The sequence below is a fragment of the Pseudophryne corroboree genome, chromosome 11 (genome assembly GCF_028390025.1).
Source record: "Pseudophryne corroboree isolate aPseCor3 chromosome 11, aPseCor3.hap2, whole genome shotgun sequence".
NCBI lineage: Eukaryota > Metazoa > Chordata > Amphibia > Anura > Myobatrachidae > Pseudophryne > Pseudophryne corroboree.
The window spans coordinates 27,304,813-27,328,366 of record NC_086454.1 but is presented as its reverse complement, the minus strand read 5'-3'; the positions used below and the strand labels follow the sequence as shown (position 1 = coordinate 27,328,366).

Genomic DNA, 23,554 nt, shown 5'->3' with positions numbered 1-23,554 from the left:
ATTTGCAAAAGTGTTTGAACCCGACCAAGTAGCTGCTCGGCAAAGCTGTAAAGCCGAGACGCCTCGGGCAGCCGCCCAAGAAGAGCCCACCTTCCTAGTGGAATGGGCCTTTACCGAATTTGGTTAACGGCAATCCAGACGTAGAATGAGCCTGCTGAATCGTGTTACAGATCCAGCGAGCAATAGTCTGCTTAGAAGCAGGAGCGCCAACTCCGAGCCGTCCTGGCTACGTAAATTTTTAAGGCCCTGACTACATCAAGGGACTTGGAATCCTCCAAGTCTCCCGTAGCCACAGGCACCACAACGATGACACCACCTTAGGCAAAAATTGAGGACGAGTCCTCAACTCAGCTCTATCCACATGGAAAATGAGATAGGGGCCTTTGTGAGACAAAGCCGCCAATTCGGACACCCGCCTTGCAGATGCCAAGGCCAACAACATGACCACCTTCCAAGTGAGAAATTTTAATTCAACTGTTTGAGGAGGCTCAAACCAGTGAGATTTTAGGAACTGTAACACCACGTTAAGGTCCCATGGTGCCACTGGGGGCACAAAAGGAGGCTGGATGTGTAGCACTCCCTTTACAAAAGTCTGGATTTCTGGGAGAGAAGCCAATTCCTTCTGGAAGAATATAGATAGGGCCGAAATCTGTACCTTAATGGAGCCTAACTTTAGGCCCATATCCACTCCTGTCTGTAGAAAGTGGAGAAAACGGCCCAAGTGGAAATCTTCCGTAGGAGCATGCTTGGCTTCACACCAAGATACATACTTCATCCAGATACGGTGATAATGTTTCGCCGTCACCTCCTTCCTAGCCTTTATCAGAGTAGGGATGACTTCCTCCAAAATATCTTTTCCAGCTAGGATTCGGTGTTCAACCGCCATGCCGTCAAACATAACCACGGTAAGTCTTGGAACACGCAGGGCCCCTGCTGCAACAGGTCCTTCCTGAGAGGAAGAGGCCAAGGATCTTCTGTGAGCATCTCCTGAAGATCTGAATACCAGGCCCTTCGAGGCCAATCTGGAACAATGAGTATTGTCTGCACTATTTTTCGTCTTAGGATTCTCAATACTTTTGAGATGAGAGGAAGAGGAGGGAACACATAGACCGACTTAAACACCCATGGTGTCACCAGGGCGTCCACCGCTACTGCCTGAGGGTCCCTTGACCTGGCACAATACCTCCGAAGCTTCTTGTTGAGGCGTGACGCCATCATGTCTATTTGAGGAAGTCCCCAAAGACTTGTTATCTCTGCAAAAACTTCTTGATGAAGTCCCCACTCTCTTGGATGGAGATAGTGTCTGCTGAGGAAGTCTACTTCCCAGTTGTCCACTCCCGGAATGAATACCGCTGACAAGAGCGCTTACGTGATTTTCTACCCAGAGCAGAATCCTGGTGGCTTCCGCCATTGCCACTCTGCTCCTTGTCCCGCCTTGGCGGTTTACATGAGCTACGGCTGTGACGTTGTCTGATTGAATCAGAACCGGTAGGTCGCGAAGAAGATTCTCCGCTTGTCGTAGGCCGTTGTATATGGCCCTTAATTCCAGTATGTTGATGTGTAGACAAGCCTCCTGGCTTGACCATAGTCCCTGAAAATTCCTTCCTTGTGTGACTGCTCCCCATCCTCGGAGGCTCGCGTCTGTGGTCACCAGAACCCAGTCATGAATGCCGAGCCTGCGACCCTCTAGAAGGTGAGCACTCTGCAGCCACCACAGGAGAGACACCCTGGCCCTGGGGGACAGGGTTATTTTCTGATGTATTTGAAGATGGGACCCGGACCACTTGCCCAGAAGGTCCCACTGAAAAGTCCTCGCATGAAACCTGCCGAAGGGAATGGCCTCGTAGGTCGCCACCATTTTCCCCAGTACTCGAGTGCATTGATGGACTGACACTCTTTTCGGTTTTAACAGGTCTCTGACCATGTTCTGGAGTTCCTGGGCTTTTTCCATCGGGAGAAAAACCCTCTTTTGTTCTGTGTCCAGAATCATGCCTAAGAAATACAGCCGAGTCGTTGGAACCAACTGTGACTTCGGTAGATTTAGAATCCAGCCATGCTGCTGCAGCACTCTCAGGGAGAGCGACACGCTTTTCTGCAACTGTTCCTTTGATCTCGCTTTTATCAGGAGACCGTCCAAGTACGGGATAATTGTGACTCCTTGCCTGCGTAGGAGCACCATCATTTCCGCCATTATCTTGGTGAAAACCCTTGGGGCCGTGGAAAGCCCAAACGGCAACGTCTGAAACTGGTAATGACAGTCCTGCACAGCGAATCTCAGGTATGCCTGATGAGGATATATGGGGACGTGAAGGTATGCATCCTTTATGTCTAGTGACACCATAAAAATCCCCCCCTTCCAGGCTGGATAACTGCCCTGAGCGATTCCATCTTGAACCTTTTTGGGTCTGACCGAGCCATCCGGTTTCGGGACCACAACCAGGGTTGAATAGTACCCTTTTCCCTGTTGTATTAGGGGAACCTTGATAATCACTTGCTGTTGACACAGCTTTTGAATTGCAGCTAAAACTATCTCCCTTCTCTGGGGGAGAAGCTGGTAAAGCCTATTTGAAGAATCGGCGAGGAGGCACGTCTTCGAATTCCAGCTTGTAGCCTTGGGATCCATCACCCAAGGATCCACGTCCGACTGAACCCAGACGTGGCTGAAGAGTCGAAGACGTGCCCCCACCGGCGCAGACTCCCTCAGAGGAGCCCCAGCGTCATGCGGTGAATTTAGTAGAAGCCGGGGAGGACTTCTGCTCCTGGGAACTAGCCGTAGCAGGCATTCTTTTCCCTCTACCCTTACCTCTGGCGAGGAAGGAAGAGCCCCGACCTCTTCTGGACTTATGCGACCGAAAGGACTGTATCCGATACTGTGGTGTTTTCTTTTGCTGTGGGGGAACATAAGGCAAAAAGGTAGATTTACCCGCGGTAGCTGTGGAAACCAGGTCCGCGAGACCTTCCCCAAACAAAACCTCACCCTTGTAAGGCAAAAATAAGATTTTACTTACCGGTAAATCTATTTCTCGTAGTCCGTAGAGGATGCTGGGACTCCGTAAGGACCATGGGGAATAGACGGGCTCCGCAGGAGATAGGGCACTTTAAGAAAGCTTTGGATTCTGGGTGTGCACTGGCTCCTCCCTCTATGACCCTCCTCCAGACCTCAGTTAGGGAAACTGTGCCCAGAGGAGATGGACAGTACGAGGAAGGATTTTTGTAAATCTAAGGACAAGATTCATACCAGCCACACCAATCACACCGTATAACTTGTGATAAACTTACCCAGTTAACAGTATGAACAACATAGCCACGGTATCACCGAAAACTATAACATAACCCTTATGTAAGCAATAACTATATACAAGTCTTGCAGAAGTAGTCCGCACTTGGGACGGACGCCCAGAATCCTCTACGGACTACGAGAAATAGATTTACCGGTAAGTAAAATCTTATTTTCTCTAACGTCCTTGAGGATGGTGGGACTCCGTAAGGACCATGGGGATTATACCAAAGCTCCCAAACGGGCGGGAGAGTGCGGATGACTCTGCAGCACCGATTGAGCAAACAGGAGGCCCTCCTCAGCCAGGGTATCAAACTTATAGAACTTCGCAAAGGTGTTTGTCCCCGACCAAGTAGCTGCTCGGCACAACTGTAATGCCGAGACCCCTCGGGCAGCCGCCCAAGAAGAGCCCACTTTCCTAGTGGAGTGGGCCTTAACAGATTTCGGTAACGGCAATCCTGCCGTAGAATGCGCCTGCTGAATCGTGTTACAGATCCGGCGAGCAATAGTCTGCTTTGAAGCAGGGCCGCCAACCTTGTTGGCCGCAAACAGAACAAACAAAGCTTCAGTCTTCCTGATCCGAGCCGTTCTAGTCACATAAATCTTCAAAGCCCTGACTACATCCAGGGACTCAGAATCCTCCAAGTCCCTTGTAGCCACAGGCACGACAATAGGTTGGTTCACATGAAAAGATGAGACCACTTTTGGCAGAAAGTGAGGACGAGTCCCCAACTCTGCCATATCCACGTGAAAAACCAAGTATGGGCTTTTATGCGATAAAGCCGCCAATTCCGAAACACGTCCTCGCCGAAGCTAACACCAACAACATGACCACTTTCCACGTGAGGTATTTCAACTCCATAGTTTTAAGTGGTTCAAACCAAGGTGACTTGAGGAAACGTAACACCACTTTAAGATCCCAAGGCGCCACTGGAGGCACAAAGGGAGGCTGAATATGCAGCACCCCCTTCACAAAAGTCTGTACCTCAGGAAGAGAGGCTAATTCTCTTTGAAAGAAAATGGATAAGGCCGAAATCTGGACCTTTATGGACCCTAATTTTAGGCCCAAGGTCACTCCTGTTTGAAGGAAGTGAAGTAGACGGCCCAAATGGAACTCCTCCGTAGGAGCAGCTCTGGCCTCACACCAAGAAACATATTTCCGCCATATACGGTGATAATGTTTCAACGTCACGTCTTTCCTAGCCTTGATCAGGGTAGGAATGACTTCCTCCGGAATTCCTTTTTCCGCTAGGATCCGGCGTTCAACCGCCATGCCGTCAAACGCAGCCGCGGTAAGTCTTGGAACAGACAGGGCCCCTGCTGCAGCAGGTCCTGCCTTAGAGGAAGAGGCCACGGATCTTCTGTGAGCAAATCTTGTAGTTCCGGATACCAAGTCCTCCGTGGCCAATCTGGAACAATGAGGATTGTTCTGACCCTGCTTATTCTTACAATTCTCAACACCTTGGGTATGAGAGGAAGAGGAGGAAACATATAGACCGATCTGAACACCCAAGGTGTCACCAGAGCGTCTACCGCTACCGCCTGAGGGTCCCTTGACCTGGCGCAATACCGCTTTAGCTTTTTGTTGAGACGGGATGCCATCATGTCTATTTGAGGCAGGCCCCACTGATCCGCGATCTGTGCAAAGACTTCTTGATGAAGCCCCCACTCCCCCGGATGCAGGTCGTGCCTGCTGAAGAAGTCCGCCTCCCAGTTGTCCACCCCCGGGATGAACACCGCTGACAGCGCGCTTACATGGCCGTCCGCCCAGCGTAGAATCCTGGTCGCTTCTGCCATGGCCACTCGGCTCCTTTGTTTCCGCCTTGGCGGTTTATATGAGCCACTGCCGTGACATTGTCTGACTGAATGTGAACCGGTCTTCTCCGAAGTAAGTTCTCCGCTTGACGCAGGGCGTTGTATATGGCACTCAACTCCAGGACGTTGATGTGGAGACAAGTCTCCAGGCTTGACCAGAGACCTTGGAAATTTCTTCCCAGTGCCACTGCTCCACAGCCTCGGAGGCTTGCGTCCGTGGTTACCAGGACCCAGTCCTGCATGCCGAACCTGCGACCCTCTAGAAGGTGAGCACTGTTCAGCCACCACAGGAGAGATACCCTGGTCCTGGGAGACAGGGTGATCCTTTGATGCATTTGTAAATGGGACCCAGACCACTTGTCCAAGAGGTCCCATTGAAAAGTCCTCGCATGGAATCTGCCGAAAGGGATGGCCTCGTATGAAGCCACCATCTTCCCCAGGACCCGCGTGCACTGATGCAGTGAAACCTTCTTTGGTTTCAATAGGTTCCTGACCATGGTCATGAGTTCCTGAACCTTTTCGATCGGAAGAAAAACCTTTTTCTGGTCTGTGTCTAGGATTAGGCCCAGTAAGGTCAGACGCGTTGTAGGAACTAGCTGGAACTTCGGTATATTGAGAATCCAGCCGTGTAGCTGCAACGTCTTCATGGACAGAGACACGCTGTCCAGCAACTTCTCTCGAGATCTCGCCTTTATAAAGGAGATCGTCCAAGTATGAGATAATTGTGACTCCCTGACTGCGCAGGAGCACCATCATTTCCACCATTACCTTGGTGAAAATGCTCGGGGCCGTGGAAAGCCCAAACGGCAACGTCTGAAATTGGTAGTGACAGTCCTGCACTGCAAATCTCAGGAATGCCTGATGAGGGGGGGGAATATTGGAACATGAAGGTATGCATCCTTTATGTCTAAGGACACCATCCAGTCCCCCCCCCCTCCAGGCTGGCGATGACCGCCCGGAGTGATTCCATTTCCATTTTGAACTTGAACCTTTTCAAGTACAAGTTCAGAGATTTCAGGTTTAAAATGGGCCTGACCAAACCGTCCGGTTTCGGGACCACAAACAGGGTTGAATAATATCCCTCTCCCTGCTGGAGATGAGGAACTGTGACAATCACCTGTTGAACATACAATTTTTGGATTGCTGTCAACACTGACTCCCTCTCTGAAGGGGAAGTCGGCAGAGCCGATTTGAAAAACCGGCGAGGAGGCAAGTCTTCGAATTCTAGCCTGTATCCCTGAGCAACAATCTCTATTGCCCAGGGATCCACCTGCGACTGAACCCAGACGTGGCTGAAAAACCGAAGACGAGCCCCCACCAGATCTGCCTCCCCCCGGGAAGCCCCAGCGTCATGCGGTGGACTTTGCAGACGCAGGGTAGGACTTCTGCTCTTGGGAACTAGCTGTGTGCAGCTTCTTTCCCCTGCCTTTTCCTATGGTAACAAAGGACGATCCCCGCACCTTCTTGTTTTTATTGGAACGAAAGGACTGCATTTGATAATGAAGTGCCTTCTTAGTATGCTGCGGGGGGACATAAGGTAAGAAATTCGACTTACCAGCCGTAGCGACAAGGTCCAAGAGGCCGTCTCCAAACAACTCCTCCCCCTTGTACGGGAAGGACTCCATGTGCCGCTTAGAATCAGCATCCCCCGTCCACTGCTGGGTCCACAGGAGTCGCCTAGCAGAAATAGACATAGCATTTATTCCGGAGCTTAATAAACAAATGTCTCTCTGAGCATCTCTCATATACAAGGCAGCATCTCTGATATGCTCTATGGTCATTTGAATGGCGTCCCTAGCTAACGTGTCAATTTCCGTAGAGAAGGAATCTGCCCATGCCACGACAGCACTACAAACCCAGGCCGACGCCATAGCCGGTCTAGCAATAGTGCCGGAGTGAGTGTAAATGTGCTTCAAGGTAATTTCCTGCCTGCGATCGGCCGGTTCCTTGAGGGAAGCCGTATCCTGAGAAGGCAGTGCCACCTTTTTGGACAAGCGTGTCAGCGCCTTGTCCACTTTTGGTGAAGATTCCCAGCGTATCCTATCAGTTTGTGGAAAAGGATACGCCATTAGAATCCTTTTGGGAACTTGTGGTCTCCTATCTGGAGCGTCCCAAGCCTTTTCGCACAATTCACTTAACTCAAATGATGATGGAAAAGTGACTTCAGGCTTTTTCTCTTTATACATGTGTACCCTCGTGTCAGGGACAGGGGGTTCCTCAGTAATATGCAAAACCTCTTTAATGGCCATAATCATGTACCGAATACCTTTTGCCACCTTCGGCTGTAATTTTGCATCTTCATAGTCGACACTAGTCAGAATCTGTGTCGGTATCTGTGTCATCGATCTGGGATATGGTGCGCTTCTGAGGCCCCGAAGGTCCTGGCGCCCCAGGGACAGGCATGGACTGTCTACCTGACTGATCCCTAGCTTCTGCCTTGTCTAACCTTTTATGCAATAGATTGACATTGGCATTCAAGACATTCAGCATATCCACCCATTCCGGTGTCGGCGTTGCCGACGGCGACCTGACATTCAAACACTCCCCCTCCACAGTAAGCGAGCCTTCCTCATCAAACATGTCGACACACGCGTACCGACACTTCACACACACAGGGAACCCCTTTTCTGAAGACAGTATCCCTGTCAAGGCCCTTTGGAGAGACAGAGAGAGTATTGCCAGCACACACCCCAGCGCAATAACCTTGGAGACCAACACAAATTGTTTTTCCCCAGCAGCGCTGTGTAATATGTAAACCGCCAATTATGTGCCCCCCCCCCCCCTCTCTTTTAAGCACCCTTTCACCGTGTGTAAGCAGGGGAGAGTCCGGGGAGCTTCCTCTCAGCAGTGCTGTGGAGAGAAAATGGCGCTGTTGAGTGCTGTGGGAGAAGCCCCGCCCCCTCGGCGGCGGGCTTCTGTCCCGCTCAAACTTAGTAAAATATGGCGGGGGCTCTTTTATATACATGTACAGAGCCCACCTGTACATGTATATAGTCTTTTTGCCATGCAGAGGTTTATATTGCTGCCCAGGGCGCCCCCCCCTGCGCCCTTACAGTGACCGGAGTGTGTGAGGTGTATGGGAGCAATGACGCATAGCTGCAGTGCTGTGCGTTACCTCAGTGAAGCTGAAGGCTTCTGCCGCCTGAGACGTCTTCTGACTTCTGTACTTCTGGCTCTGTGAGGAGAACGGCGGCGCGGCTCCGGGGGTGGACGCCCAGTAAGAACCTGCGTTCACCCCCTCTGGAGCTAATGGTGTCCAGTAGCCGAGGAAGCAGAGCCTATCTTTGACAAGAAGGTCTGCTCCTCTCTCCTCAGTCCCTCGATGCAGGGAGCCTGTTGCCAGCAGTGCTCCCTGTGAAAAAGTAGTAAAAAGTAGAAAGAAAAATCCAAACAAAAATGCTTTCAGGCAGAGAACTCTGGAGAGCTCTCTGCAGTGCACCCATCTTGCTCTGGGCACAGTGTAAAAACTGAGGTCTGGGAGGAGAGGCATAGAGGGAGGAGCCAGTGCACACCCAGAATCCAAAGCTTTCTTAAAGTGCCCTATCTCCTGCGGAGCCCGTCTATTCCCCATGGTCCTTACGGAGTCCCAGCATCCTCAAGGACGTTAGAGAAACTTCCATATGCCTCTTTGAGTCGGCATCACCCGTCCATTGGCGGGTCCACAGTGCTCGCCTTGCCGAGATCGCCATGGCGTTGGCCCTCGAACCTAGTAGCCCAACGTCTCTCTGAGCGTCTCTCATATATAAGACTGCGTCTTTGATGTGACCTAAGGTCAATAAAATGGTATCCCTATCTAGGGTATCAATATCAGCTGACAAGGTATCTGTCCAAGCTGCTACCGCGCTACAAACCCAAGCTGATGCTATTGCCGGTCTGAGCAAAGCACCCGTATGTGTATAAATAGATTTTAAAGTCGTTTCCTGTCTGCGATCAGCAGGATCCTTAAGGGCTGCCGTGTCTGGAGACGGTAGCGCCACCTTCTTGGATAAGCGCGTTAAAGCCTTGTCCACCCTGGGCGAGGATTCCCACCGTACTCTGTCCTGTAATGGGAAAGGATACGCCATAATAATTCTTTTGGGAATCTGCAGTTCTTTGTCTGGAGTTTCCCAAGCCTTTTCAAATAACGCGTTCAGCTCATGAGATGGGGGAAACGTTACCACAGGTTTCTTTTCCTTAAACATGTATACCCTCGTGTCAGGGACAGAGGGGTCATCTGTGATATGCAAAACATCTTTTATTGCAATAATCATATAATGAATACTTTTGGCCACCCTTGGGTGTAACCTTGCATCATCGTAGTCGACACTGGAGTCAGAATCCGTGTCGGTATCAGTGTCTGCTATTTGGGATAGGGGACGTTTTTGAGACCCTGAAGGGCCCTGTGACACCGTCAAAGCCATTGATTGACTCCCTGTATTATCCCTGGACTCTGCTTTGTCCACTCTCTTATGTAATAGTCACATTTGCATTTAAAACATTCCACATGTCCAACCAATCATGTGTCGGCGTTGCCGACGGAGACACCACAATCATCTGCTCCACCTCCTCCTTAGATAAGCCTTCCGCTTCAGACATGCCGACACACGCGTACCGACATCCCCACACACACAGGGATATATTTATATGGAGATAGTTCCCTAATAAGGCCCTTTGGAGAGACAGAAAGAGAGTATGCCAGCACACACCCAGTGCCAACTGACACTGGAAACAAAATTCCCAGATAAACAGCGCTCTTATATAATTATATATATATCTATACACTCACTGCGCTGCACAAGTGCCCCCCCCCCCCCCCCCCCCCTCGTTTTTGCCCTCTGTCACCGTGTTCAGCAGGGGAGAGTCCGGGGAGCCAGCTTCTGCAGTGTGCTGTGGAGATAATAAGATTTTACTTACCGATAAATCTATTTCTCGTAGTCCGTAGTGGATGCTGGGACTCCGTCAGGACCATGGGGATTAGCGGCTCCGCAGGAGACAGGGCACAAAAATAAAAGCTTTAGGACTAGGTGGTGTGCACTGGCTCCTCCCCCTATGACCCTCCTCCAAGCCTCAGTTAGGATACTGTGCCCGGACGAGCGTACACAATAAGGAAGGATTTTGAATCCCGGGTAAGACTCATACCAGCCACACCAATCACACCGTACAACTTGTGATCTGAACCCAGTTAACAGTATGACAAACGTAGGAGCCTCTGAACAGACGGCTCACAACAATAACAACCCGATTTTTTTGTAACAATAACTATGTACAAGTATTGCAGACAATCCGCACTTGGGATGGGCGCCCAGCATCCACTACGGACTACGAGAAATAGATTTATCGGTAAGTAAAATCTTATTTTCTCTGACGTCCTAGTGGATGCTGGGACTCCGTCAGGACCATGGGGATTATACCCAAGCTCCCAAACGGGCGGGAGAGTGCGGATGACTCTGCAGCACCGAATGAGAGAACTCCAGGTCCTCTTTAGCCAGGGTATCAAATTTGTAGAATTTTACAAACGTGTTCTCCCCCGACCACGTAGCTGCTCGGCAGAGTTGTAATGCCGAGACCCCTCAGGCAGCCGCCCAAGATGAGCCCACCTTCCTTGTGGAATGGGCCTTGATAGATTTAGGCTGTGGCAGGCCTGCCACAGAATGTGCAAGTTGAATTGTGCTACAAATCCAACGAGCAATCGTCTGCTTAGAAGCAGGAGCACCCAGCTTGTTGGGTGCATACAGTATAAACAGCGAGTCAGATTTTCTGACTCCAGCCGTCCTTGAAATATATATTTTCAATGCCCTGACAACGTCCAGCAACTTGGAATCCTCCAAATCGCTAGTAGCCGCAGGCACCACAATAGGCTGGTTCAGGTGAAACGCTGAAACCACCTTAGGCAGAAACTGAGGACGCGTCCGCAGTTCTGCCCTGTCCGAATGGAAAATCAGATATGGGCTTTTATACGATAAAGCCGCCAATTCTGACACTCTCCTGGCTGAAGCCAGGGCCAGTAGCATGGTTACTTTCCATGTAAGATATTTCAAATCCACCGATTTGAGTGGCTCAAACCAATGGGATTTGAGAAAATCCAAAACTACATTAAGATCCCACGGAGCCACTGGGGGCACAACCGGGGGCTGTATATGTAGTACTCCTTTTACAAAAGTCTGGACTTCAGGAACTGAAGCCAATTCTTTCTGGAAGAAAATCGACAGGGCCGAAATTTGAACCTTAATGGACCCTAATTTGAGGCCCATAGACAATCCTGTTTGCAGGAAATGTAGGAATCGACCCAGTTGAAATTCCTCCGTCGGGGCCTTCCTGGCCTCACACCACGCAACATATTTTCTCCAAATGCGGTGATAATGTTGTGCAGTCACCTCCTTCCTGGCTTTTACCAGGGTAGGGATGACCTCTTCCGGAATGCCTTTTTCCCTTAGAATTCGGCGTTCAACCGCCATGCCGTCAAACGCAGCCGCGGTAAGTCTTGGAATAGACACGGTCCCTGCTGAAGCAGGTCCCGTCTTAGAGGTAGAGGCCACGGATCTTCCGTGAGCATCTCCTGAAGTTCCGGGTACCAAGTTCTTCTTGGCCAATCCGGAGCCACGAGTATCGTTCTTACTCCCCTTTGCCGTATAATTCTCAGTACTTTTGGTATGAGAGGCAGAGGAGGAAACACATACACTGACTGGAACACCCACGGTGTTACCAGAGCGTCCACAGCTATTGCCTGAGGGTCTCTTGACCTGGCGCAATACCTGTCCTGTTTTTTGTTGAGGCGGGACGCCATCATATCCACCTTTGGTTTTTCCCAACGGTTCACAATCATGTGGAAGACTTCTGGATGAAGTCCCCACTCTCCCGGGTGTAGATCGTGTCTGCTGAGGAAGTCCGCTTCCCAGTTGTCCACTCCCGGAATGAACACTGCTGACAGTGCTATCACATGATCTTCCGCCCAGCGAAGAATCCTTGCAGCTTCTGCCATTGCCCTCCTGCTTCTTGTGCCGCCCTGTCTGTTTACGTGGGCGACTGCCGTGATGTTGTCCGACTGGATCAACACCGGCTGACCCTGAAGCAGGGGTTTTGCCAGGCTTAGAGCATTGTAAATCGCTCTTAGCTCCAGTATATTTATGTGAAGAGACATCTCCAGGCTTGACCACACTCCCTGGAAGTTTCTTCCCTGTGTGACCGCTCCCCAGCCTCTCAGACTGGCATCCGTGGTCACCAGGACCCAGTCCTGTATGCCGAATCTGCGGCCCTCTAACAGATGAGCACTCTGCAACCACCACAGAAGAGACACCCTTGTCCGTGGAGACAAAGTTATCCGCTGATGCATCTGCAGATGCGATCCGGACCATTTGTCCAGCAGATCCCACTGAAAAGTTCGTGCGTGGAATCTGCCGAATGGAATCGCTTCGTAAGAAGCCACCATTTTTCCCAGGACTCTTGTGCATTGATGCACAGACACTTTTCCTGGTTTTAGGAGGTTCCTGACAAGTTCGGATAACTCCCTGGCTTTCTCCTCCGGAAGAAACACCTTTTTCTGAACCGTGTCCAGAATCATTCCCAGGAACAGCAGACGTGTCGTCGGGGTCAATTGAGATTTTGGAAAATTCAGAATCCACCCGTGCTGTTGCAGCACTACTTGGGTTAGTGCTACTACGTCCCCCAGCTGTTCTCTGGACCTTGCCCTTATCAGGAGATCGTCCAAGTAAGGGATAATTAATACGCCTTTTCTTCGCAGAAGAAACATCATTTCGGCCATTACCTTGGTAAAGACCCGAGGTGCCGTGGACAATCCAAACGGCAGCGTCTGAAACTGATAATGACAGTTTTGCACCACGAACCTGAGGTACCCTTGATGTGAAGGGCAAATTGGGACATGCAGGTAAGCATCCTTGATGTCCAGGGACACCATAAAGTCCCCTTCTTCCAGATTCGCTATCACTGCTCTGAGTGACTCCATCTTGAACTTGAATTTTTGTATGTACAGGTTCAAAGATTTCAGATTTAGAATAGGTCTTACCGAGCCGTCCGGCTTCGGTACCACAAATAGTGTGGAATAATACCCCTTTCCCTGTTGTAGGAGGGGTACCTTGACTATCACCTGCTGAGAATACAGCTTGTGAATGGCTTCCAATACCGTCGCCCTGTCTGAGGGAGACGTTGGCAGAGCAGACTTTAGGAACCGGCGAGGGGGAGACTTCTCGAATTCCAACCTGTAACCCTGAGATACTACCTGCAGGATCCAGGGGTCCACCTGTGAGTGAGCCCACTGTGCGCTGAAATTCTTGAGTCGACCCCCCACCGCCCCTGAGTCCGCTTGTAAAGCCCCAACGTCATGCTGAGGGCTTTGCAGAAGCCGGGGAGGGCTTCTGCTCCTGGGAGGGAGCTGCTTGGTGCACTCTTACCCTTTCCTTTGCCTCGGGGCAGATATGACTGTCCTTTTGCCCGCTTGTTCTTATAGGAACGAAAGGACTGCGGCTGAAAAGACGGTGTCTTTTTTTGTTGGGAGGGGACCTGAGGTAAAAAAGGTGGATTTCCCGGCTGTTGCCGTGGCCACCAAATCCGATAGACCGACCCCAAATAATTCCTCCCCTTTATACGGCAATACTTCCATATGCCGTTTGGAATCCGCATCACCTGACCACTGTCGCGTCCATAAACTTCTTCTGGCAGATATGGACATCGCACTTACTCTCGATGCCAGAGTGCAAATATCCCTCTGAGCATCTCGCATATAAAGAAAAGCATCCTTTAATTGCTCTATAGTCAATAAAATACTGTCCCTATCCAGGGTATCAATATTTTCAGTCAGGGAATCCGACCAAACCACCCCAGCACTGCACATCCATGCAGAGGCGATGGCTGGTCGCAGTATAACACCAGTATGAGTGTATATACTTTTCAGGGTAGTTTCCAGCCTCCTATCAGCTGGATCCTTGAGGGCGGCCGTTTCAGGAGACGGTAACGCCACTTGTTTTGATAAGCGTGTGAGTGCCTTATCCACCCTAGGGGGTGTTTCCCAGCGCGCCCTAACCTCTGGCGGGAAAGGATATAATGCCAATAACTTCTTTGAAATTAGCAGTTTTCTATCGGGGTTAACCCACGCTTCATCACACACTTCATTCAATTCCTCTGATTCAGGAAAAACTACAGGTAGTTTTTTCAGACCCCACATAATACCCCTTTTTGTGGTACTTGCAGTATCAGAGATATGCAAAGCCTCCTTCATTGCCGTGATCATATAACGTGTGGCCCTACTGGAAAATACGTTTGTTTCTTCACCGTCGACACTAGATTCGGTGTCCGTGTCTGGGTCTGTGTCGACCGACTGAGGTAAAGGGCGTTTTACAGCCCCTGACGGTGTCTGAGACGCCTGGACAGGTACTAACTGGTTTGCCGGCCGTCTCATGTCGTCAACTGATTTTTGTAACGTGCTGACATTATCACGTAATTCCATAAACAAAGCCATCCATTCCGGTGTCGACTCCCTAGGGGGTGACATCACCATTACCGGCAATTGCTCCGCCTCCACACCAACATCGTCCTCATACATGTCGACACACACGTACCGACACACAGCAGACACACAGGGAATGCTCTTATCGAAGACAGGACCCCACTAGCCCTTTGGGGAGACAGAGGGAGAGTTTGCCAGCACACACCCAAGCGCTATAAATATATAGGAACAACCCTACAGAAGTGTTGTTTCCTTTATAGCAGCTTAATATATCAATATCGCCAAAAAAGTGCCCCCCCTCTCTGTTTTTTTACCCTGTTTCTGTAGTGCAGTGCAGGGGAGAGTCCTGGGAGCCTTCCTCGCAGCGGAGCTGTGCAGGAAAATGGCGCTGTGTGCTGAGGAGATAGGCCCCGCCCCCTATTTCGGCGGGCTCTTCTCCCGGTGTTTGTGAGACCTGGCAGGGGTTAAATACATCCATATAGCCCCAGGGGCTATATGTGATGTATTTTTAGCCAGAACAAGGTATTATCATTGCTGCCCAGGGCGCCCCCCCCCCCCCAGCGCCCTGCACCCTCAGTGACCGCTGGTGTGAAGTGTGCTGACAACAATGGCGCACAGCTGCAGTGCTGTGCGCTAAAGATTGTATACCAACAGGTAATGGATCGGGCGCTTAAGGTTGCTGCACCTCTAATGCTGCTGCTAATTATAGTGGGGTAGTCACACCCAATTATATCAAAACACAAACAAACAAATAGCAGCGCTAATAAATTGTTAATACATAAGGATTGAGTGAAAAATGTTCAATTTAATATAAACGGCAATCATAAGCCTAGTAAAATCAACATACACAACTCATAAAAATAATTAAAAATGGGTCTCAATTATAAAATTGCCTCTAATGAACAGTCCGTTCCTATTAATGAACTGGATAAGCAGATGTATAATGCATAGAAAGAAAGACTGACTGCGCAGTCTACCATCCAACTTTACCGATACCGCTAGAGGTGAAGTCCCTTGGTGATATGTTTATAAGTGTCCAAGCGGATTCCTCAATGCTTTGCGGTGTCCTTTTCCACAGGTGGGAAGTTTATAGGATGTAGAGAAATCTTTCCTTATTTGATCTGCAGGAGTATAAGTCCAGTTCTGGTCCGGATATAGGCAATATTTGGCAGGTGATGACCCAAGGATGACAGTTCAGCTATATGTGATGTATTTTTAGCCAGAACAAGGTATTATCATTGCTGCCCAGGGCGCCCCCCCCCCCCCAGCGCCCTGCACCCTCAGTGACCGCTGGTGTGAAGTGTGCTGACAACAATGGCGCACAGCTGCAGTGCTGTGCGCTACCTCATGAAGACTGAAAAGTCTTCTGCCGCCGGTTTCTGGACCTCTTCACTTTTCGGCATCTGCAAGGGGGTCGGCGGCGCGGCTCCGGGACCGGACTCCATGGCTGGGCCTGTGTTCGATCCCTCTGGAGCTAATGGTGTCCAGTAGCCTAAGAAGCCAATCCATCCTGCACGCAGGTGAGTTCACTTCTTCTCCCCTAAGTCCCTCGTTGCAGTGAGCCTGTTGCCAGCAGGACTCACTGAAAATAAAAAACCTAATAACTTTTTCTAAGCAGCTCTTTAGGAGAGCCACCTAGATTGCACCCTGCTCGGACGGGCACAAAAACCTAACTGAGGCTTGGAGGAGGGTCATAGGGGGAGGAGCCAGTGCACACCACCTAGTCCTAAAGCTTTTATTTTTGTGCCCTGTCTCCTGCGGAGCCGCTAATCCCCATGGTCCTGACGGAGTCCCAGCATCCACTAGGACGTCAGAGAAAATGGTGCTGGTTAGTGCTGTGGGATCAAGCTCCGCCCCCTCAGCGGCGGGCTTCGGTCCCGCTCAAATTTTTAATACTGGCGGGGGATTGTATAATCTACTGCCTCCGCAGCCTATATAACTATATCAGCCAGTCCTAGAGGCTTATTGCTGCCCAGGGCGCCCCCCCTGCGCCCAGCAGTGTTTTGTGTGTGGGAGCAATGGCGCGCAGCGTTACCTCAGAGAAGATCTGAAGTCTTCTGCCGCCTTTGAAGTCTTATTTCTTCTTATACTCACCCGGTTTCTATCTTCCGGCTCTGCGAGGAGGACGGCGGCGCGGCTCCGGGACGAACGGCGAGGGTGAGACCTGCGTTCCGACCCTCTGGAGCTAATGGTGTCCAGTAGCCTAAGAAGCAGAGCCTATCATTTAAGTAGGTCTGCTTCTCTCTCCTCAGTCCCACGATGCAGGGAGCCTGTTGCCAGCAGTGCTCCCTGAAAATAAAAAACCTAACAAAATTCTTTTTTCAGAGAAACTCAGGAGAGCTCCCTGTAATGCACCCAGTCTCCTCTGGGCACAGGATCTAACTGAGGTCTGGAGGAGGGGCATAGAGGGAGGAGCCAGTGCACACCCAGTTCTTTATAGTGCCCATGTCTCCTGCGGAGCCCGTCTATACCCCATGGTCCTTACGGAGTCCCCAGCATCCTCTAGGACGTAAGAGAAAAAATTCTAAAATAAACTTTTCTAAATAAGCTCTGTAGAGCTCCCCTAGCTGTGACCAACTCCTCCGAGAACATTTTCTAAACTGAGTCTGGTAGGAGGGGCATAGAGGGAGGAGCCAGCCCACACTGTTAAACTCTTAAAGTGCCAATGGCTCCTGGTGGACCCGTCTATACCCCCCATGGTACTAATATGGACCCCAGCATCCTCTAGGACGTAACAGAAATCATGTAAATAAACAGCTTGCACTCATTCACTGAACAATAAGAAAACAGCATGGACAATGAGACCCCTGTGCACCAAGCATGTACACATTACAGTCATCAGGCCATAACCGGACCTCTCATACCTGCCAGACGCAAGCCACCTTCATTTCCCTTCACCTTGCAGGTTACAGCAATACGACATTTAGTGACAAAGAGACACACACAGGAAATGTTACACTAAATAACGCAGACAAATATACAGTGATAACCGTACACAGCAGCAAAGCAATGACGTGTGAATCATGAGGTGCAGCCAGCAATGTGGTACCTACCTTGAGTGTTTGTACAGCTTACGAGGTCTATTACACAATTTCCGATCGCAGTTCTCTGGATCACTGGAGTTACTGTCGTAAGGATGGGGACGTGCTGCCATGCCACTCCGAACTTCCTCACACTACTCTTCTGCAAGCACACATCACCTATATAACACAGCAGTAGTGATCATAACACAGAGGTCATGTAGAAGCGAAGCAAGTGCACGCTTAGTAACACCAACACCAGTTACCGGTATATCAGTCATTTGGGCAATCAGTTACAGCTTAGAATCCGCGGCACATGGCTACGTACAGCGAAAGCAACGCTTACATATAGATAAGAGTATGAGGTCATGGCAGAAGTATGAGGGCTGGAGCTAGATTAAGGATGAGAATAATGCAGAAAGCACAAAGCCAATCGGTAATATTGCGTAATATTATATCCATAGTAGATGGGCGCACTAACTTTGTTATAGTCTCCCATCATATACAAAACCAAATAGTGATCCTATTACACTTCTGTTAGAACAGGAGTCCTTCTCTGCATAGGATCTGCGCATGAAATGCAGACCCTTTAATAAGTGTGTAGTATATTTTGATTTGTAAACTGTTCTCTAAGCAGACGTGTGATACTTTATCATGTAAGTCCGCAAAATCATCTTATATTAAAAAAATGTGATGTTACTGTACAACGTATATAAATCATTTTATCTTGACTTGAGGTCAGGGACCTTTGTGGATAACAGCTCTTTAAATGCCCCCGTTTCGCTCCCTCTCAGCGGGTGCACTACATCCCCACCCACAGGGGTCACTTTAAAGTAAGCAGCAGCCAGATGGAGTGACCCTATGAGAAGCAGAGGCAGTCAGGAGACCGCCGGTCAGCCGTACTACACCCGTTTGGCACGGTCCTGGCAGCTCCTGCTGTAGATAGAAAGGGTTTGCACACACAGGATAGTTTTCTTATTGTACAAAAGCTTTTTCCCCTGCTTAGAAATGGAAACACAGACCCTGCCAAATTTTGATAACTCTGGCAAGTGGGGTAATAAACAGGGACGCATTGGAAAATGTTACTGCCCTGCCCCCTATTTGTGATTTCTGCAGGGGCTGCTGCATGCAACCTGCCTCTGTTTTATGGGTGTAGTACGGCTGACCGCCGGTCTCCTGACCGCCGGTCAGCTTACCGACGCTGGGATCCCGGCAGCATACCGACGCCGGGATCCCGGCGGGGAGGGGCGAGTGCAGCAAGCCCCTTGCGGGCTCGGTGGCGACCTGCAGTGGCCACGGGTTCTATTCCCACTCTATGGGTGTCGTGGACACCCACGAGTGGAAATAGTCCCTGTTGGTCGGCATGCCGACCATCGGGACAGTGACTGGTGGAGGCTGGTGGAGGAGGTCATGTGACTGTCGGTCAGCTGACCGGCGGTCACATGAATACCACCCTGCCAAACAGCTATACTCACAGGCTATCTGAAACACACTGAACCAGCTTACCAATCTCAACATGACGAGCAGGGTGGACAAAGTCTCTATACACTCATCTGTTTTTCACCATCAGCATATTCACAGACCCAGGAGCCTCCGAGAGGCTACCGCTAAAGGCTTCACCTGTGTCTTGTTTACATGGGTGAGACAAAGTACCCACAGATATTCCAAAAATGGTCACTTCTCCCCATGCTGGAGGAACAGTTCCTGACGCACAAACATGAAAGGAGAGACCTAACAGAAGAGGAACAGTCGTGTGTGTGTGTGTGTGTGTGTGTGTGTGTGTGTGTGTCTTATGTAACAGCTGCTTGTCAGTGTGGGATATTAATTAGCTGAAACCCCTTCTGACCACTTACAACCAAGTGCAGGAATCTGAGCAGCAAAGTCTCACGGTTACCTAAAGTTTATAAGTGATGGCTCCAGTCACACGGCACAATGCAGGCACTCTGCCTGGGTACACACTCTGCCGACACAAACACAGCGGATGATTTGATAAGCACACACAGTTAGGCGTAAATTTACCAAGATGGGAGTTTTATTTAAGATGGGATGTTGCCCATAGCAACCAATCAGATTCCAGGTATTATCTTCTAGAAGGTGCTAGATAAATAAGATTGGTTGATATGAGCAACATCCCATCTTAATAGAACTCCCATCTTTTTTTTTTTATTGAGTAAAACGTTTTATTGGTTATATATGCATATACAACAAGAAAGTAGAGCATTGGAAATAGTAAAATGGCATGCATGACAGTAATATAATGGTACAGCATGGAGGGGGGCGTACAACAGGTGGGGCGATTGAGGGGAAATCAAACAAGCCTCCATACCGACTAGCTACATGGACTGTTACAAGTAACATTTACAGTAAAAGGGGGAAGAAAGTAAAACAAAGTGTAGCGTGGAGGAGAGTATAAGGTAGAGAGGAAAGAAAAGAAGAGGGTTATAGAGAACTGGGAAAAAGGAGTAAGGGAGGTCGGTCCGCCAGAGCCAAGCATAAGAGTCAATTGTGGCATGAGAAAAGTATAGGTAAGATAAGTGTGTATTAGATGATTGCTGATTTAAATAGTTGTCAATGGTGGTTCAACATTAAAGTAAAGAGTCCAAGGTGTCCATGTTTCAATAAAGGACACCGCAGAATCTCGGAGAGTGGCAGTAATTCGCTCCAGCCTATATGTAAACCAGATTGCATTTATAGTAGCGGTCAAAGTAGGGGGGGTAGCGGATTTCCAATTAGCCGCTATTTGACATTTAGCCGTATTTAATATGTGTTTAATTAAGGCACGATGGTATCGGGAAGTGTCGGGAGAGCAGCGAATAGAGGGGCGAATCGGGGACGGTTATATGTGTAACATCTAACACCAATTGATGAAGTAGTCTCCAATATTGTCGGATCGATGGACAGGACCACCAAACATGCAGCAGGGTCCCGCGGCATCCGCATAATCTCCAGCATTCACCTGAGGATGTGGGATAGATGGTTTGTAGTCTAGAAGGAACTAGGTACCAGCGGTAGTATAGTTTATAGGAGTTCTCAGCAATTCGAACAGAGATAGAGCTTTTGGTGATTTCCTGTCTAATCTCTTCCCAATCCTCAATAGTTAAAATCTCACCCACCTCCTTCTCCCAGGCCAATTCGTGACTCTCCTTAGGAGGGACATTGTGCGACAATAATACTCGGTAGATGCGAGAGAGGAGTCCCTTAGTCGAATGAGTGCCGCGACACCAGATCTCCAGGGGGGTGGCTATAATAGGGTGGGCGGGTTTAGTGATGGTTCCATAGAAGTGTCTAATTTGCAAAAACTGATAGAAGACTGAGTGGGGGAGCGAGAAGCGGGATTGTAGATCCGCGAAAGATGGAAATGAGGAAAGAGGGGCGATGTCTTGTAGTGAGAGGATATTGTGCGCAGTCCAGTGGTGGAATGCAGAATGATTGTTACCTGGCGGGAATTGGGTATTGTTCCATAGAGGAGTTAAGTAAGGGTTGTTAGAACGGAGTTGATAGAAGCGAGTACAAAAATCCCATATCGACAAAGAGAAGCGCACTGTAGGCAAGAGAAGAGTTGGGACGGGATCGGGGTGGGCACCATAGCAGCGTTGAGAGTGAGAACATTTTCAGAGCTTGCGCCTCCAGATAAGTCCACGTTCTCTGTGCCGGGGGTGAATAACAGAGAACACAAGAGGCTAGATGTGTGGCTCGATAGTAGCGGAGAAGGTCTGGGACACCAAGACCGCCCTCTGAGCGGTGTTGTTGAAGTAGTCGCATTTTGACTCTCGGTTTTTTCCCAGCCCAGATGAAGTTAGATATATCTCGTTGAAGATTCTTCAGTATCTTAACAGAGATATGGATAGGCAAAGTTTGCCATAAATATAACAAACGTGGTAAGAGGTTCATCTTGATTGCCGCAATGCGGCCAAACCAAGAAATGAACAGTTTATTCCATGTGATAAGATCAGATTTCATTGAAGATATTAAACGTGGGAAATTGGCAGAGTACAACGACGAATAGGATTTGGTTAGGTAAACACCTAGATATTTGAGTTTAGTACTCTGCCATTTAAAGGAATGAGAGGAGCGTAAAAGGCTGAGATCACGTGGGGCAATATGTAGGTCTAGAACTTCCGTTTTGTCAGCATTAAGTTTATAGTTCGAAAGGGAGCTATACATGTGAATCTCCTCAAATAGATGTTTCAGGGAGGTGTGTGGGTTGGTCAGGGTTAAAATAACATCATCTGCGTATAATGCGATTTTATATTCATGTTTATCAACCATGAGACCTGAGATGTTGGAATTCAGTCGGATTTTTGCGGCTAGCGGCTCCATTACTAGAGCAAAAAGTAAGGGGGAGAGTGGACATCCCTGTCGGGTGCCATTTCTAATAGGTAGTGGAAGGGAGGATAAACCATTCACCAGGATAGACGCTGAGGGATTATAGTAAAGAGAGGTTATTGCATTATAAAATGGACCATGTATTCCTATTGTCTGAAGGGTTTGTTGTATAAAGGGCCAGGCTACTCTATCAAAGGTCTTCTCCGCATCGAGAGCCACCAGAGTCGGAAGGGAGTCCCGATGGGAGAGGTGTATAAGATCGATAAGGCGTCGTGTATTGTCTGCTGCCTGGCGGTTGGGGATGAAACCAACTTGGTCCGGATGTATTAACGTGGGGAGGTAGGGGGCGAGCCGGTTTGCAAGAATTTTGGCGAAGAGCTTCAGATCTGTGTTTAACAATGAGATGGGCCTATAGTTTTTCATTTCCAGTGGGTCTCGATCAGGTTTAGCAATGACTATAATATTGGCTCTGGTTGTGGCTGCATCAAGGGATCTCCCTTCCATCAATGAATTGAAAAGTGAATGTAACATAGGGAGGAGGGCCTGGGAGAATTTCTTAAAATAAATGGCTGTGTACCCATCCGGGCCAGGGGCGGAAGATCAACGGAGTTGCTTAATTGTCTCAAGTATCTCCTCGTGTGTGATAGGAGCGTTGAGTGTCTTAAGGTCTGTTATAGAGTGTCGGCAATTGGCAAGAGGAAAGATATTGTTGGATAGCTGTAACATGGTGCGGGGCGGTAGAGACCTCAGAGGGAAGGTTATAGAGCGAAGTATAATAATCTTGGAAATGAGCAGCCATCAGTTTAGGGTCACAGGTTGTGGATCCATCAGGGCACCTTAGAGCCATTATCCGATTGAGCGTGCGTTTCGCACGTAACCGGCGAGCCAACAAGGTATCTGCCTTATTGGATTTTTCATAAAATTTCTGACGAATCCACAAGAGTGATCTGATCGTTTTCTTAGTGAGGATTTGGGACAGCTGACCTTTCAGGGCGAGAATCTTTAGGTATAATTTGCGTTTGGGGGAGCGTTGATGGCGGAGGGTCAATGAAGCTAGGTCAGACTCTAAGTCCGCGATTCGCTTAGTTTCCAGTTTTCTCTGAGTTGATGTGAGACTAATGAGTAGACCCCGTAATGTTACCTTATGTGCTTCCCATAGTATTGCCGGTGAGATGTCAGGGGAGATGTTATCAGTGAGAAAGCGTTGGATCGCGGTCTCAATCTGGGATATATTAGAGGGTTTCAAGAGCAAGGATTCATTAAGGCGCTATTTGCGAGAGGTCGGGAGTTTATAAGGGGCAGTGAGTTCAAGTAGTATCGCATAGTGATCAGACCAAGTGGTCGGGATTATTTGGGCACCTAAGAGGGATTGAGTGGAGTCCCTATCTACAAAGATGTAGTCAATCCGGGTATATATATCGTGTTGTGGAGAGTAATGTGTGTAGCCTTTGGCTGACGGGTAAAGTGTTTTCCAGCTATCATATAAATTGTGAGCTGTGATGCATGTTTGAAGGAGTTTAGATAGTTTTATGTGAGAAGGTCCTGCACATGGTTGGGATCTGTCAATATGGGGGTTTAACGTGGCATTACAATCACCGGCCACTATAACCCATGGATTCGAGAATTTAGAGAGGTGGTCAGAAAAAGTCTTGAAGAAGGAACCCTGCTGCATGTTCGGGG

General features: G+C 49.2%; 1 protein-coding gene across 2 annotated transcripts in view; it reads right to left on the bottom strand.

Annotated features, from left to right (window-relative positions):
- Nucleotides 1-23,554, bottom strand: part of BTBD10 (BTB domain containing 10) — a 129,764-nt gene that overhangs the window by 80,833 nt on the left and 25,377 nt on the right. The window contains exon 2 of one of the 2 annotated variants that reach the window (XM_063946399.1): nucleotides 17,582-17,728. The exons of the other annotated variant lie outside the window; for it this stretch is intronic. Coding sequence (XP_063802469.1) covers nucleotides 17,582-17,682 — 101 coding nt within the window. The 5' untranslated portion in view covers nucleotides 17,683-17,728. The remainder of the gene's footprint in view (nucleotides 1-17,581; nucleotides 17,729-23,554) is intronic. 2 annotated transcript variants of the gene reach the window in all.